This window comes from Stegostoma tigrinum, chromosome 33 (genome assembly GCF_030684315.1).
Source record: "Stegostoma tigrinum isolate sSteTig4 chromosome 33, sSteTig4.hap1, whole genome shotgun sequence".
NCBI lineage: Eukaryota > Metazoa > Chordata > Chondrichthyes > Orectolobiformes > Stegostomatidae > Stegostoma > Stegostoma tigrinum.
Genome location: NC_081386.1, coordinates 34,254,245 through 34,269,399, shown reverse-complemented (window position 1 = coordinate 34,269,399; position 15,155 = coordinate 34,254,245). Strand labels below are relative to the sequence as shown.

Genomic DNA, 15,155 nt, shown 5'->3' with positions numbered 1-15,155 from the left:
TTAATTTGGGTAAATGTGAAGTACCTCATTTTTGAAAATCAAACGAAGACAAGACTCTTAATTGTAAAAGTAGGGCCTTGGATAGTATTATAGAGCAGAGAGACCTAGTGGTCTTAGAAATTTGCACCATACATAGATAAGGTGGTTACAAAAGCATTTAAGATGCTTGCCATCATCGCTCAGACCTTTGAATATAGAAGATAGGATGATATGTTGAGGGCGTACAGGATGTTGGTGAGGTCTCTTCAGGAGTACTTCATCTAGTTCTGGTTGCCCTGTTGTAGGAAGAATATTATTAAGCTGAAGAGGATTCAGAGGAGACACTAGGATGTTACAGGGAATGGAGGATTTGAGTCAGAGAAGCTGAATAGGCTGGGACTTTTTTCACTGGAACGAGGAGGTTGAGGTGTGACCTGTGTTTGTGAAATAATGAGGGGTATAAATAAGGTGAATGGCAGGTGCCTTTTCCCTTTGGTGGGTGATTTCAACATGAGGGGACACATTGCTAAGGTGAGAGGTGAAAGATTTTAGGAAAGACAAGGCAATTTTTTTGGAGTTGTTCATATGTGGAATGAACTTCCAGAGGAAGTGGTGGATGTGGGTACAGTTACAGCGTTTAAAAGACATTTAGATAATACATGAATGAGAGATTTCATGGGATATGGGTCAAACACGGGCAGGTTGTACTAGTTTAGTTTGTGATTATGGTTGACATGGACTGGTTGGACCAAAGGGTCTATTTCCATGCTGTATGACTGACGCTATAACACTGTCACAGTAGATTCTGCCTGACAAACAATGTTGATAGTGAACTTACACCCACACTGGCAGTTTGCTTTTTGTCCTGATTTAACATTGGCCAATTTTTTACAAAGATTTTTCAATGCCTCAAAGGTCGATTTATACACTGACATCCACTGTAATCCGAGAGAGGTTAGAAATAAATGTCTTTATGCAGAGTTCTTCAAATGTAACTCCAATTCTTTGCTACAAACTGATCTGTACATAAGAATGGAATGTTAACTCCCTGGCCAGCCAACGACTGTCTCATGCCAAGCAGGAATGCTACACTGCCAAAGGCACCCTACTTCAGGGGGAGGGTTAAACCAACGTCTCTTCTGCCCTGTCAGGTGGATAGAGAAGATCTTGTGTCTATGCTGAAGAACAATGGGAGAATTTCCCCAGTATCCTTGCACCAATATTTAGCTCCAAACCAAAGTCACTCTGACAGATCATCTGGTCCCTTTCCCCTGTATATGGGATTTTGAATGCAAATTGGCTGCTACATCCTTTACATTACACCAGTAACTATATTCCAAAAATACATGATGGTTGTAAAGGGCTTGGGTTTTCCCTTCAATCATGAAAGGTGCTGTATAAGTGTAATTATTTCTTTTCTTTTTATCAGTTCAAAGATAGTCCTTTAATCTGATGTGTAATTATGTGCAAACCATAATGGGAATTTTATCCCCTTCCCTCCTGGTACACTTTGTACTCTTGCGGAGATGATAGTTACAGGTGTTGACCTTATCTGTTCTGAACCTTCTTCCAGCTGACCTGTTCGATATTCTCCTCCCTATGCTGAACATCTACCAGGAGTTTGTGCGGAATCACCAGTACAGCCTGCAGATCCTGGCCAGCTGCAAGCAGAACAGAGACTTCGATAAACTCCTGAAACAATATGAAGCGAAGCCAGACTGTGAAGAGAGAACATTGGAGACCTTCCTGACCTACCCAATGTTTCAGGTAAAGCAGCGGGACCCCGGCTTGGAGCCAGGTCACAGTAATATTAACGAGAGTGTTCACATCTTAATGGCCCTTTCTGAATGAATTACTGTCTACTGTTGAGGTTGATCAGTGTTTAAACATGGTCTTCATTTTCAGAGTTTGTCAGTAATTGAGCAGAGATTGATCTTCCACCTGTTCACCAGCTGTGAGTTGGTCAAACCTTGACTCAATCATAAGACTGGGGAAGGTCTGTCTCCAGGTGTGAATCGTGGCCAAACTCCTTTGGAGGGAAGCCACAATAACACAAACAGGATGAAAAGAACAGAAGGAAATGATTAGCTTTGTGATCATTTTTTTGGCAATTTTTAAAGATGTTAATTGGTGAATGGCTTAACTTTTTGCTGTTTCATCAAAATAAAATGTGAGCCAAATGTAGATTTTGTAAAAACAGAGATTGCTGAAGAAACTCAGCAGATATGGCAGCATCTGTAAAGAGAGAAATAGAGTTAACATTTCAAGACAAAGATGACTCTTTAGAACAGATATATAACTGGCATTTATAATGCTGCATGGTATGACCAGTGAGATTTTGAAGTATGCTACCACTAGGTAGGGGGTCATTGGTTCTCATCTCTTTAAATCCCTTTCAGTCAGTCACTACATTTTCACACATGAACTTACAAATCAGGAGCAGGAGTAAGCCATTCAGCCGATCATGCTATTCAATAAGGTCATGACTGATCTGATTATAAACTGGATATGGTCTCATCAGTACCTTGTATAATTGAAACATAACTTCACTACATTTTATTCAATTCCCTTCATGATAAATGATAGCACCCATTAGCTTTCCTAATTCCTTACTGTATATATGTACTAACTTTTTTGTAACTCATGTACAAGGACTCCCAGATCACCCTACATCTAGAGCTCTGCAACTTCTCACCATTTCAATAGTAATTATTCTTCTTGACAAAATGGACGATTACATATTTTCCCACATTTTACTTATTCCATTTATCATGAAACCAATATGCTTCAATCAAATTGTAGTTAACCAGATCCAGAATGAGGGAAAACCAATTAAAGGGTTTTCTTGAATGAAAGAACATGGCATTTTATTACTCATTTAAACTCTTGAAAAATAATAAAATGTGACAACTAACACATACACACAAGGCAAGTAATAAGCTTAAAAAGAGAGGAGTGAGGAGGATGTGCAGACACACTGGAAGGTACTGGCAGTTGTAGTTTTTAATTTTTGTTTAAGAATTCTGCAATTGTCGGAGTGAAACTCAAATCCCAATAGTTGAGCTGTTATCACATTTCCTTTGGAGTAGTAAAAAATACAGGTAACCTTGTTTTTTTAATGAGTAGTGCTTTTTTTTTACTAGACACTGAATTTTAGTTTGAGAGACAGTAGTTCTTACTTACAAATTCATTTTCTTTAATTGTGTTCTCCTGCTTTGAAGCAGCTTGACAAAGGCCCATTTGTATGTTCTGGAATCTGCTGACTGTTTTCCAAAGCTGAATACTCCACAGACAACCTTTCTACTTTTAATACGTAACTTGCAAAGAGATGTGAATCAACTAGGAGGTACAGACCTGAATTTCAGTGCCTTTAATAATGATGCTAATTTCAGCTCAAACTGATCCTTATTTTCTGATAGTTTCATGAGCTTGCTGAACCTAGTCAGATGAAAATGAGTGAGATTCTTAATGAGTAATTTGCGTTGGTATTCACTGAGGAGAGGCACATGACGGATGTTGAAGTTAAGAGTAGATGTTTGATTACTCTAGGTCAAGTCAGCATAAGGAGGTGGGATGTTTTGGTTATTCTAAAAGGCATTAGGGTGGATAAGTCCCCAGATCCAGATGGGATCTATCCCAGGTTGCTGAGGGAAACGAGAGGGGAAATAGCTGGGGCCTTAACAGATATCTTTGCAGCATCCTTGAGCACGGGTGAGGTCCTGAAGCACTAGAGAATTGCTAATGTTGCCTCCTTGTTTAAGAAGGGTAGCAAGGATAATCCAGGTAATTGTATACCAATGAGCCTGAGAAGAAGCTGCTGGAGAAGATACTGAGGGATAGGATCTACTTATATTTGGAAGAAAATGGACTTATTAGTGATAGGCAACATGGTTTTGTGCAGGGAAGGTCATGTCTTACCAACTTGATAGAATTCTTTGAGGAAGTAACAAAGTGGATAGATGAGGGAAGGGTTGTAGATGTCATATACATGGACTTCAGATAAGGTTCTGCATGGAAAACTGATGGAGAAAGTGAAGTTGCACGAGGTCCCAGAGGTACTAGCTAGATGAATAGAGAGCTGGCTGGGCAACAGGATTCAGAGTTGTAGTGGAAGGGAGTTTCTCAAAATGGAGAACTGTGAGCTGTGGTATTCCACAGAGATCTATGTTGGGACCACTGTTGTTTGTGATATACATAAATGACCTGGTGGAAGGTATAGATAGTCTGATTAGTAAGTTTGCAGATGACACTAAGATTGGTGGAGTAGCAGATGTGAAGGGGACTGTCAGAGAGTGCAGCATAATATAGATAGATTGGAGAGTTGGGCAGAGAAATGGCAGATGGAGTTCAATTCAGGCAAATGCAAGGTGATGCATTTTGGAAGATCCAATTCAAGAGCGAACTATATGGTAAATGGAAAAGTCCTGGGGAAAATTGATGCACAGAGAGATCTGGGTGTTCAGGTCCATTGTACCCTGAAGGTGGCAGTGCAGGTCAATAGGGTGGTCAAGAAGGCATGCAGCATGCTTTCATTCATCAGATGAGGTATTGAGTACAAGAGTTGGCAGGTCATGTTACAGTTGTATAGGACTTTGGTTAGACCACATTTGGAATACTGCATACACTTCATCTCACCACATTACCAAAAGGATGTGGATGCTTTGGAGATGGTGCAGAGGAGGTTCACCAGGGTGTTGCCTGGTATGGAGGGTGCTAGCTATGAAGAAAGGTTGAGTAGATTAGGATTATTTACATTAGAAAGATGGAGGTTGGGGGGGGGGGGAACCTGATTGAGTTCTACAAAATCATGATAGCTATAGACAGGGTGGATAGCAAGAGGCTTTTTCTGAGATTGGGGGACTCAATTACTAGGGGTCATGATTTCAAGGTGAGGGGGGGGGAAGTTTAAGGGAGATCTGCGTGGAAAGTTCTTTACGCAGAGGGTGGTGGGTGCCTGGAATGCGTGGCCAGCGGAGGGGGCAGAGGCGGGCACGATAGCGTCATTTAAGATGTATCTAGACAGATACATGAATGGGCAGGGAGCAGAGGGATACGGATCCTTGGAAAATAGGCGACAAGTTTAGAAAGAGGATCTGGATCGGTGCAGGCTTGGAGGGCCGAAGGGCCTGTTCCTGTGCTGTAATTTTCTTTGTTCTTTGTTCTTTGTTCAGAAGTTATGTTTGTGCTATCCACTCTGGAATAATCCTGCAAAACCTTTGAATTTACACAAAGTTTAAGATGAACCAACCTTGGTTTGTTGCTCTATCTTGTAGGCAGTCTGCTGGAACTGTCGGATTTCTCGGATTATGTGAGATATCTGTGAATGTAAATCCAGGTTGAAAGCTGGCATTACAATGTATTGTGTTGGAGTTTCCACCATTAGTCAAATAAAGATCCATCTGAATAAACACATCATTGCAAGTCTACTCAACATGTATGTGTAAAATAACACAAACAATGAGAAAGAGAGAACACAGTGTAGTGCTGGAGGAACATAGCAGACCTGGCAGCATGAGAGCAGCAGGAAAGCTGACGTTTCGGGTCAGAACCCTTCTTCAGAAATAAAGTGTCCTGACCTGAAACGTCAACTTTCCTGTTCCTCTGAAGCTGCCTGGCCTCCTGTGTTCCTCCAGCTCCACACTGTGTTCTCTCTGGCTCCAGCATCTGCAGTTCTTACTACTTCTGAGTGAGTCAGAACCTTACCAATAACTGTTTCCAGTTGATGGGAGCTAGGTCTAGCAGGTAACAATGGGCTGTACGAAGTCATTGATCACAATGCCAACATTAGGTCTGCACTTTTGGGGGCAAACTTCTGCCTCTGTTCACTTTATTTGTGTGTATTTTTTCTGCCTGTAAATAAAGCTTATGCTTGTTTTGTCTGATCCCTTGCCTGAATGTGGTGATCACATTCTGGGTCATGACAAACCATGAGTCTATGGCAGGAACTGGGGACAAAGTAACATTGGGGCAGAGAATGTTCAGACATAGATACAGACAAGTAAACGGTATACCCTGGTTATACAGTGACTAGAGAGAGAGGATGCGATTGTGTGTGTGAGGGAGTGTCAGCAATGCCAGCTCTGAGCTGAGGGATGTATGACCTTGAGGTGGCGGACAACCCCAAATTGCCAACACTAATCTGAGTTTTTAAAAGCCTTTGAAAGATGGCACATTGACCCTTCAGTGGGTATCCGTGGAATAGCATGTTCTTCCATGTACTGCCGGCACACGGTAACATTGGGTGGAACTCAGATGTGAGAGCTGCCAGAGGGGATAGTGGATAATAAGATATGAGTAAGAGTACTGAGATATGGTAAGAAAACTCGCTAGACTGCAAGAATCCTTCCAAAACACTCAATGCAACCCACACATGGCCAAAATAAAATCAATGTAAGGATTCAGCCCTGATTCAGCAACTGAGTTTTACACCCGGTCTGATTTTGTGTGGAACTAACAATGGTTAAAATTCGGGACAGGCAACTTTATAATGCCTGGTAACACAAACATGCTGATTCATTATCAGACGTGAAGTGTTATGAGCAAAGAGCAATTTCACCCCTAAAACTTCCTGCTAGGAGCTTCCTCATCCACCTCCAAAAACTGGTTCATCATAGAAAGGCTACTTTGTTGAACGTTTTTAAGCAATGCTGGATAGTTTTTTGAACAGTAAAGGAATTAAGGGTTATGGTGAGAAGGCAGGTAAGTGGAGCTGAATCCATGAAAAGATCAGCCATGATCTTATAGAATTGGGGGCCAGAAGGTCCACTCCAGCTCCTAGTTCTTACGTTCTTAGAGTGACCTTGGTTTTTCCAAATCAATCCCTGAACTGGTTTCTCTTCCTTTCTGTGCCAGATCCCCAGGTACATCTTGACCCTGCATGAGCTGCTGGCTCACACACCTCATGAACACGTGGAGAGAAAGAGCCTAGAATACGCAAAGTCAAAACTGGAGGAACTTTCACGGTTAGTAGCTCAACACAACAGAATGGAGCAGAGCTGTCCTCTGGCAGGAGTTTCAATTAATTTTCTACCACCAAGCTCTGTGATTCAAGTTAAGTTGCTTGATGTTTCGAACCCAGAGTTTACCAATGCATTTATTAAGCTTTTCAGTCATGCATGGTGTCAAATGGAGACTGCAGCTGAGATTCCGTCTCTTTTCTATTAAAATTGTAGCTCAATGCAACAAGATCCATTGTACATGACTCAGAAAGGTGAAGCAAAGCAGAACAGAAATCACAAACGTGATACCAGGTTTGGCAGATTGCAGAAGGGATTGTAAAGGAATGAATGTAAAGAACTTAAAGAAATGACCCTCCTCTTGCCTGTTGATGGATCAGCTCTGCTGCCCTTATCCATTGTACACGTACAAGAAGAGAGACCAGAACCTGCTGAGCTGCTGGCTTCCTATTGTGGCCACAGATGACCTGGCTAGAAGGCTAATAGAAACCGAAAGAACTGCTGATGTTGTAAATCAGAAGCAAAAACAAAGTTGCCGGAAAAACTCAACAGGCCTGGCAGCATCCGTGAAGGAAAAAAATACAGTTAACGTTTCAGGTCTGGTGACCCTTCCTCAGAACTAGTTAACTGTTTTTTCCCTTCACAGATGCTGCCAGACCTGCTAAGTTTTCCCAGCAACTTCATTTTTGTTCCTAACTAAAGGGCTCTTCAGGCTGGATCGGACAGAACCTTCACCATCACAGCTCAGGATAAATCTGAAAATCAGTGAACTGTTCCATCACAGCAGGGCTCAGGCAATGAAAGGAAAACTGCTTCCTAGTATCAGTTACTTCTCAAACCTGTCCCTGATTGAGTGGGCAGGATTTCTCCAGACATCTGGGGAAGAAAAGGCAAAATAGCACAATCATGGAATTGTTGCAGCACAGAGAGTAAATGTTTGGCCCATTGTCTGCACTGTCTGAATGAGCAATTCAGCTCATGCCATTCAAATGTCTTCTCCTTATAACCAGCCAATTCTCTTATTGCTTGAGCCAGCGTATTTCATGCTATCAGGGAGCTAATTCCAGACCCAAATACCAGCTGCATACAAACAATTTTACTCATGTTGACTTTGCATCTTTTACCAATTGTTTTAAATTTGTACCCTTTCATTTTCAATTATTTCACTATTGGGGACAGTTTCTTCCTTAACTACTCTGTCTGGACACCCTTAAGTTTGAACACTTCAATTTAAATCTCCTCTTCAGTTCTCCAAGGAAAATAGTCCCAACTTCTATAATTACCTGAATAATTGAAGTTCTTTACCTCTCAACCCATTCTTGTAAATCTTTTGTGCACTCTCTCCAATCTTTCACGTCCTCCTGAAAGTACATCCACACAATTTTGCCAGTTTTCACAATGTTCTCCTGGTTTCTCCCCTTCCCATACCGGCCTTTAGCCTATTTCCAAATCACCATTCCCCTCCCCAGGCCTCCCCCTCCTTCACAGGGAATTGATTTTTCTGCATTTGTGGTTACCATGTCAGATGTCATTCTGACATGACACTGGATGCAGCCTGGCTATTCCACCAAAGACATCCTCTTTTATACACTGCACCTCAAACTGAGATCAGGGGATCATGCTCAGCGTGAGAAACCTGAAATTATTTTCCCTACTGCAGTTGAGCGATTTCTGTCTTCCATTGTAGCACCATTTCCCAGCAGTGAGTGAAATAGCCAACCTCAGCACAGTTCAGGGATTAAAGCTGGGATCATCCGACAGATGAAAACAGCTGGCTCACCAGGGACCACATTCCTAACATCCGAGACAAACCCATTTAGATTTTATGGTTGTCAGCAGTGAATTGATGGAGCTTGAACACTGTCTTGTTATGAAATGGTGTTAGATGTGAGAGTTTGTCAGTGGGGATTCACCTGTTTACATTCTTCTCCAGAATAATGCATGATGAAGTAAGTGAAACGGAAAACATTCGCAAAAACCTTGCCATTGAAAGGATGATAGTGGAGGGATGTGAGATCCTTCTGGACACCAGCCAGACATTTGTACGACAAGGTAATATGAGATTACACAGCTGTGTCTTGGTTAGATTCAATGATGGGTTTTAGTAAGTTAGGGGTGGATAACTGCTGTTGGCTCCGTTTGTGGAGATGCTAGCACATGATCTCTCTTCCAGATTCACATAGAACATAGAACATAGAGCAGTACAGCACAGTACAGGCCCTTCAGCCCACCATGTTGTGCTGACCTATTATCCTACTAAGATCAATCTACCCTGCATACCCTTCATTTTACTATCATCTCTTCTTCACTTTGAGTAGCTGAACACACTTTCAACAACAGGAAAGATACCAGGGTTATTTTAAACCAACAAAAAAAAGGTACAAATATCTTCTGTTCAAGTTTCGGCTGTGATAGAATTTTAAGAGACAATAAAACAAATTATAAGTCTTGTACTCAATCTTGCCTTGAAAGTGACATTTTTCTCCTAATAATGACCTGATCTTTTCTTTGACCAGGGTCACTTATCCAAATACCAATGACTGAGAAAGGGAAAATTACTCGAGGCCGGTTGGGATCGCTATCCCTGAAAAAGGAAGGAGAAAAGCAATGTTTTCTTTTCTCCAAACACTTGATAATATGCACCAGAGGATCAGGCGGAAAACTCCATCTAACAAAAGTAAGTGCCCCACTGCATCATTCCACCGAGTCCCATGGTTTCAGACATTTAACAAAATGCTGGAAATGATTTGTCATTCCTGCATTTGAATAAGAGAGAAACGAGCAAGCAAAGACAAACTAAGCAATTCAGGCCCTCCTAGTCATCTTCCAATTCTCCAACATTCCAATTCAGAGAATTGTAGAATAATACAGCACAGGTGGCAATTCAGCCCATCATAGCTGTGCTGGCACTGTGAAAGCACCACCGTTCTTCCTTTCACCTATACCCTCCTCCCACCTAAAGCCGCACCCCCATTTCCTACCTACTAACCTCATCTCACCCTCATGACCTGTCTGTCCTCTCTGGACTGACCTATCCCCTCCCTACCTCCCCATCTACACTCACACTCACATCTACTGGCTCCATCCCCACCCCTTTAACTTGTCTGTCTCCTCTCCACTTATCTTCTCCTCTATCCATTTTCGATCCACCTTCCCCTCTCTCCCAACTTATTTCAGAACCCTCTCCCCCTCTCCCTTTTCTGAAGAAGGGTCGAGGCCTGAAACGTCAGCTTTTGTGCTCCTAAGATGCCGCTTGGCCTGCTGTGTTCATTCAGCTCCACACTTTGTTATCTCTTACTATTAAGACCCCATTCCCTGTTTTTTTTTCTCCACAGCCATATGCAACTTTCCTTTTACAAGTGCTTATCCAATTCCCTTCTGAAAGTTACGACAATCTGTTTCCACGGCCTTATAGTTCTTTTGCCAATCATCTTAATTCTGTCGCCTCCAGTCAAAAATCTCTCTCAATTTTTGATGTTGATGTGAGCAGAACATTCACTTGACCCATTTTGGAGATCTGTCTATCTTTCCATGATTCTACCATATCATCCTCACAGTTGTTTTGCTTTCCCTTTTTATGCTGTTTGACAGTAAAAATGTGAGTATATCAGAAGCAGTAAAGAGAATCCAGCACTGCCTCCCTGGGTGAAGTGTCTCTGACCATTGGGGAGGCTAAATGGAAGGGTGAAGTGAAATTGAGAGGCTGTGATGGAGTTCCTGATCACTTTATTGTCTGGAATACATGAAGGATGTATGAGAGGCAGCCCATCAGAGGATGCATCTCGCCCTTGCCCATTTCTTTTCTTTTCCATTCTCGCGTTTTCTGGAGGTGTTCACTCCCCCATGAGATTCTGTCCCACAGCTCAATGTCAACTTGGTTTACTTTGGTTTGCAACTTGCTTCTACTGTGCAGTATGATCAGATGTGTTTTCAGCACTACATATTGCAGATTAGACAGATCAGGCCCAGGCTGACCCCTGATGATGCTGACTCTCACTAAGGTTCAGTTCCTGGCTCCCCTCCTATACCTCCCTATAGTAACCTCAGTGGGAGCAGAATGGTTCACAGTATTATGCTGGCTTCATGGCTGAAGACTATGGTATGCATACTGGGGAGTTCTGCCTGGAGTGCTGTGATTCAAGTTCACCATTGAGTGCAATTCCAGCCAAAACCTGGTGTTCTCCCAGATTTGGTGATCTCTTCCTCTCCACCATTTATCCATCAGGAATGCTGATTGGCAGAGTTTCTCCTTAACCACAGGGAACTCCGGTTTACCACAGCATCTTAATGTTTTGCCAGTTCATTATCCATTAACCCAACAATTAGTTTTTATTGCAGAGGCTCCGTGGTTACTGCTGCTGCCTCTCAGCACCAAGGACCCAGGTTCAATTCCAGCCTTGAACAACTGTCAGTGTGAAGTTTGCACATTTTCCCTGTGTCTGCATGGATTTCCTCCGGGAGCTCTGGTTTCTTCCCACAGTGTACAGGTTAGCTGGATTGGCTGTAAGAAATGAAGGGTTACAGGGATAGGGTAGGTGGGGGGTGGAGGGTCTGGGTGGGATACTCTTTGGAGGGTTGATGAGCCACATGGCCTCCTTTCACACTCTAGGGATTCTATGATTCTAATCAAATTTGAAACATTTCCTCATTTCTGTGACTTAAATTTATATCAGGGCAAGTATGTACTCACCAAAAAGGGGCTGAATTTGCCACTACCTTCACTGATTTGCAGAAAAGATTCCTCAGCTCTCCACTGCTGCACCCCTTTTTAACACGGCACCATTGGTTTATATTGTCTCTCCCTGTTCTTCCTCCTAAAATATACCACTTGACACCTCTCTATTACATTTCACGTCCCATCCGTGTCTCTGTTTCACCAATGCTGAGCATCTGTCTTACAGATTATTTCAGATGGGAGAAGGAGCATAATAATTGTTTTTGTAGAACTTTGCTTCTCTTGTAATGTTTGGAACTGCCTTACAGAACGGAGTACTTTCACTTATCGACTGCACCTTGATGGAAGACACAGAAGCCACAGAAGATGAATGTATGTCAAACATGTTAAGAGATTTATAAAGTTGTGTAATAGGTGTATGTGTGTGGTGTGTGTGAATGTGTCAGTATCTGTGTCTGAGTGTGTTTACATGTATTTGGGATTGATAGTGTGTGCATGTGTTTCTGTGCTTGTGTATGTATGCATGCAGTTGTGCATGTCTGCGTGTGTATATGAGGGTTGTTATGTTCAGCTGGTAGTTTTCTTGCCTCTGAAACACAAATTTCTGTCTTCAGGTCCATAGTAGGGCTTCAGCATACAAAGTTGAGAGTGACACTACAATGCAGTGCTGAGGGGGCACTGCACTGTTGGAGGTGGTGTCATTCAGACACAGCTAAGGTCCCAATGCCAGCTGGGGTCAATGTAAAAAATCCCATTGCAGTATCTGGAAGAAAAGCAGAATGGTTTTTATCTGGCCAATATCTATCCTTCCATCATCTGCATCAAACGCAGAGGATCAGATCATTATCATAATGCTCATTGTATTCATAAAATTGTTGGCGCAATAAGAGCCGTAGTCTGTGATGCTGACATGACCTCAGTGTGAGCGTGTGGGGTATAGGGAGTGTAGGTGTGAGTGTGAGTATAGGTGTGGGGGGTGAGATAGGGGGATGTGGAGATGTGATCTGAGATCTTTCTGACAGGGAAATGGGGAACATTCCAAACCCAGTGGTCAGGCTGCAAGTACTATATTTTTCCTTGGAATGGTGTGTGATGGAGATGGATTACAAATAGAACAAGGACAGAATGCAAGATCAGAAGAAATATTCCTGTTGGAAAACAATGTCTCTGTTCTTTAAATCTGCCAGCTCGGGGATTGGGACAGGAACTGGAACACCTTGATTTTAAAATAGTTGTGGAGCCAAAAGACACCCCTTCCTTCACAGTGATTTTGGTGGCTTCGTCACGTCAGGAGAAAGCAGCCTGGACAAGTGACATCAGCCAGGTGAGTAAACACTCATACAAGTCATCTAGCGCAAAACATCATCCATCATCTTACCCATGTCAACACAATGAGAAACCTACTCAAATAAACCCTACTCCTCCAGGTCTTTTCCATTTATACTGTGCATCTCCATTCAAGTAGTTATCTAATTCGCAGTGTTAATCCGTAGGACCATAAGATATATGAGCAAATGTAGGCCATTCAGCCCCTCAAGTCTATTCTGCCATTCAGCAAGATCATTGTTGAGTTCATAATTCTCAAATCCACTTGCAGGCCTTAATCCCATAACCTCTCATTCTCTTATTGATTAAAATTCTGTCTATCTCTGCTAGAATATACTTAATGACCCAATGTCAATAGCCACAAAGAGTTCTACAGATTCATGATCCTCTAAGAGAAAAAACTGTTCGTCATTTCAGTTTTGAATATATAACTCCTTATTCTGAGATGATACCCTCTGGTCCTAGAATCTCTCGCAAGTAGAAACAACTCCTCCATATCAATGAGACAGTAAGGAGTGCAGATGCTGGAAGCCAGCATTAATAAACATGGAGCTGGACAAACACAGCAGGTCAGACTGCACCAGAGGAGCAGAAAAGTCAATGCTTCAGGCTAAAAGCCCTCCAGGTCCCTGAGTACCTTATATGTTTTAATACTGTCGCCTCTCAATCTTCTGATCTCTGATGAGAACGCCTTCATTCCTGTGAGGAAGGACCAGCAGAGATTCACATTGAATGCTGACATTGTCCATAACCTGAGAATGAAGAATAAAACACATGATGGCCAATTTTCACAAAATGTCTCCCACCACGAGCTAAGAAAATGAACAGCCAGTTATTTGGTGCTGACTGAGCACAAGCTTAACAGACAATGATTCCCTGCCCTCCTTTGCATTGCCATTGGATCTTGTACATTCGCTGAACTCAGTTTAATACTTTGCTCAAAGAACAATTTTGGCATGTCACGCTCCATCATTACTGAACAAAACCAGCAAAGAGGTAGAAAACAGGATAATTCCTCCCTAACCAGTTTTCATTTGATAAATAGTAGGTTTAAGATATTGTGTGACAGAGATTTTAATCCATTTAGAGGAGTAACACTTCCACTAAAATAGCAATGATGTGGAGGTGCTGGTGCTGAACCGGGATGGACAAGGTCAGAAGGCACACCACCCCAGGTTATAGTCCAACAGGTTTATTTGAAATCACAAGCTTTCTGAATGCTGCTCCTTCATCAGATGAAGTGACCTGACCTGTTGGACTATAACCTGGTGCTGTGTGACTTCTGACCTTGTAGTAAAATAGCAGGGAGAAGAACTTGATTTAGCTGCGAACCTGTTGGTACAATGAAAAAGCAGGAGGCCATTCAGTCCCTCGAGACTGTTCACATTGTTCTGATGATAACATTAGCGAAAAGTAATTTAAGTTTTTAAATCTCACTAGAACTCTGTGCAGTTTACTGAATTCCTTCTTTCTCTCTAGTGCATAGACAACATTCGATGCAATGGTCTAATGATGAACGCATTTGAAGAGAATTCAAAAGTCACTGTTCCTCAGATGATTAAGTAAGTGCGTTTTGCTGTGTCATTTCCCCAGTTTTACCCTCACCTTGTTAAATAATGGAAAGAGACCCATGTTCCTTCTCTTCATTGGATTAACGCATTCTATCCCAATAAACTCCTCACGGGACTCGGAAACTCTCTGGTACACCCAATGGATTATTGTCCAGTCTCTATCTCTGATAAGTGCATGGATATATCATTTCCTGGGGGCTGGTGCGTTATTTTTCCTCCCGGTCCTTAGCGTTGAGCAAACCCAGGTTCCACCGGAAGTGGGCACTGTTCTTAGGTATAATGATGCAACAGAAACCAGCGCCCCTTCAATCAGAGATAGCAGGAACTGCTGATGCTGGAGAATCTGAGATCACACGGTGTGAAGCTGGATGAACACAGCAGGCCAAGCAGCATCAGAGGAGCGGGAAAGTTTCACGTTTCAACCCGTGCTGTGTTCATCCAGCTTCGCACCGTGTTACCCCTTCGATCAGAGATGTGTGCAGCACAGAAAGAAATCATTCAATCAATTGTGCGTCTTTGAAAAGTTCTACTACCATTCTTGCTTTCCTGTCTGCACCTATATTTTTGCCCTTTTTATTTGAATCTGTATTTGCAAAGTCAGAACAGAATGTTTCCACCATTCATTAAGCCAGTACATTCCAGATCACA

At 42.3% G+C, this 15,155-nt stretch overlaps 1 protein-coding gene across 2 annotated transcripts in view; it reads left to right on the top strand.

The window, feature by feature from the left end:
- rasgrf1 (Ras protein specific guanine nucleotide releasing factor 1) overlaps positions 1–15,155 on the top strand; it is a 110,001-nt gene that overhangs the window by 59,424 nt on the left and 35,422 nt on the right. For both annotated transcript variants that reach the window (XM_059639190.1, XM_048562910.2), the window contains exons 7-13: positions 1,553–1,746; positions 6,832–6,941; positions 8,869–8,987; positions 9,452–9,612; positions 11,919–11,982; positions 12,798–12,934; positions 14,416–14,498. In XM_059639190.1, coding sequence (XP_059495173.1) covers positions 1,553–1,746; positions 6,832–6,941; positions 8,869–8,987; positions 9,452–9,612; positions 11,919–11,982; positions 12,798–12,934; positions 14,416–14,498 — 868 coding nt within the window. The remainder of the gene's footprint in view (positions 1–1,552; positions 1,747–6,831; positions 6,942–8,868; positions 8,988–9,451; positions 9,613–11,918; positions 11,983–12,797; positions 12,935–14,415; positions 14,499–15,155) is intronic.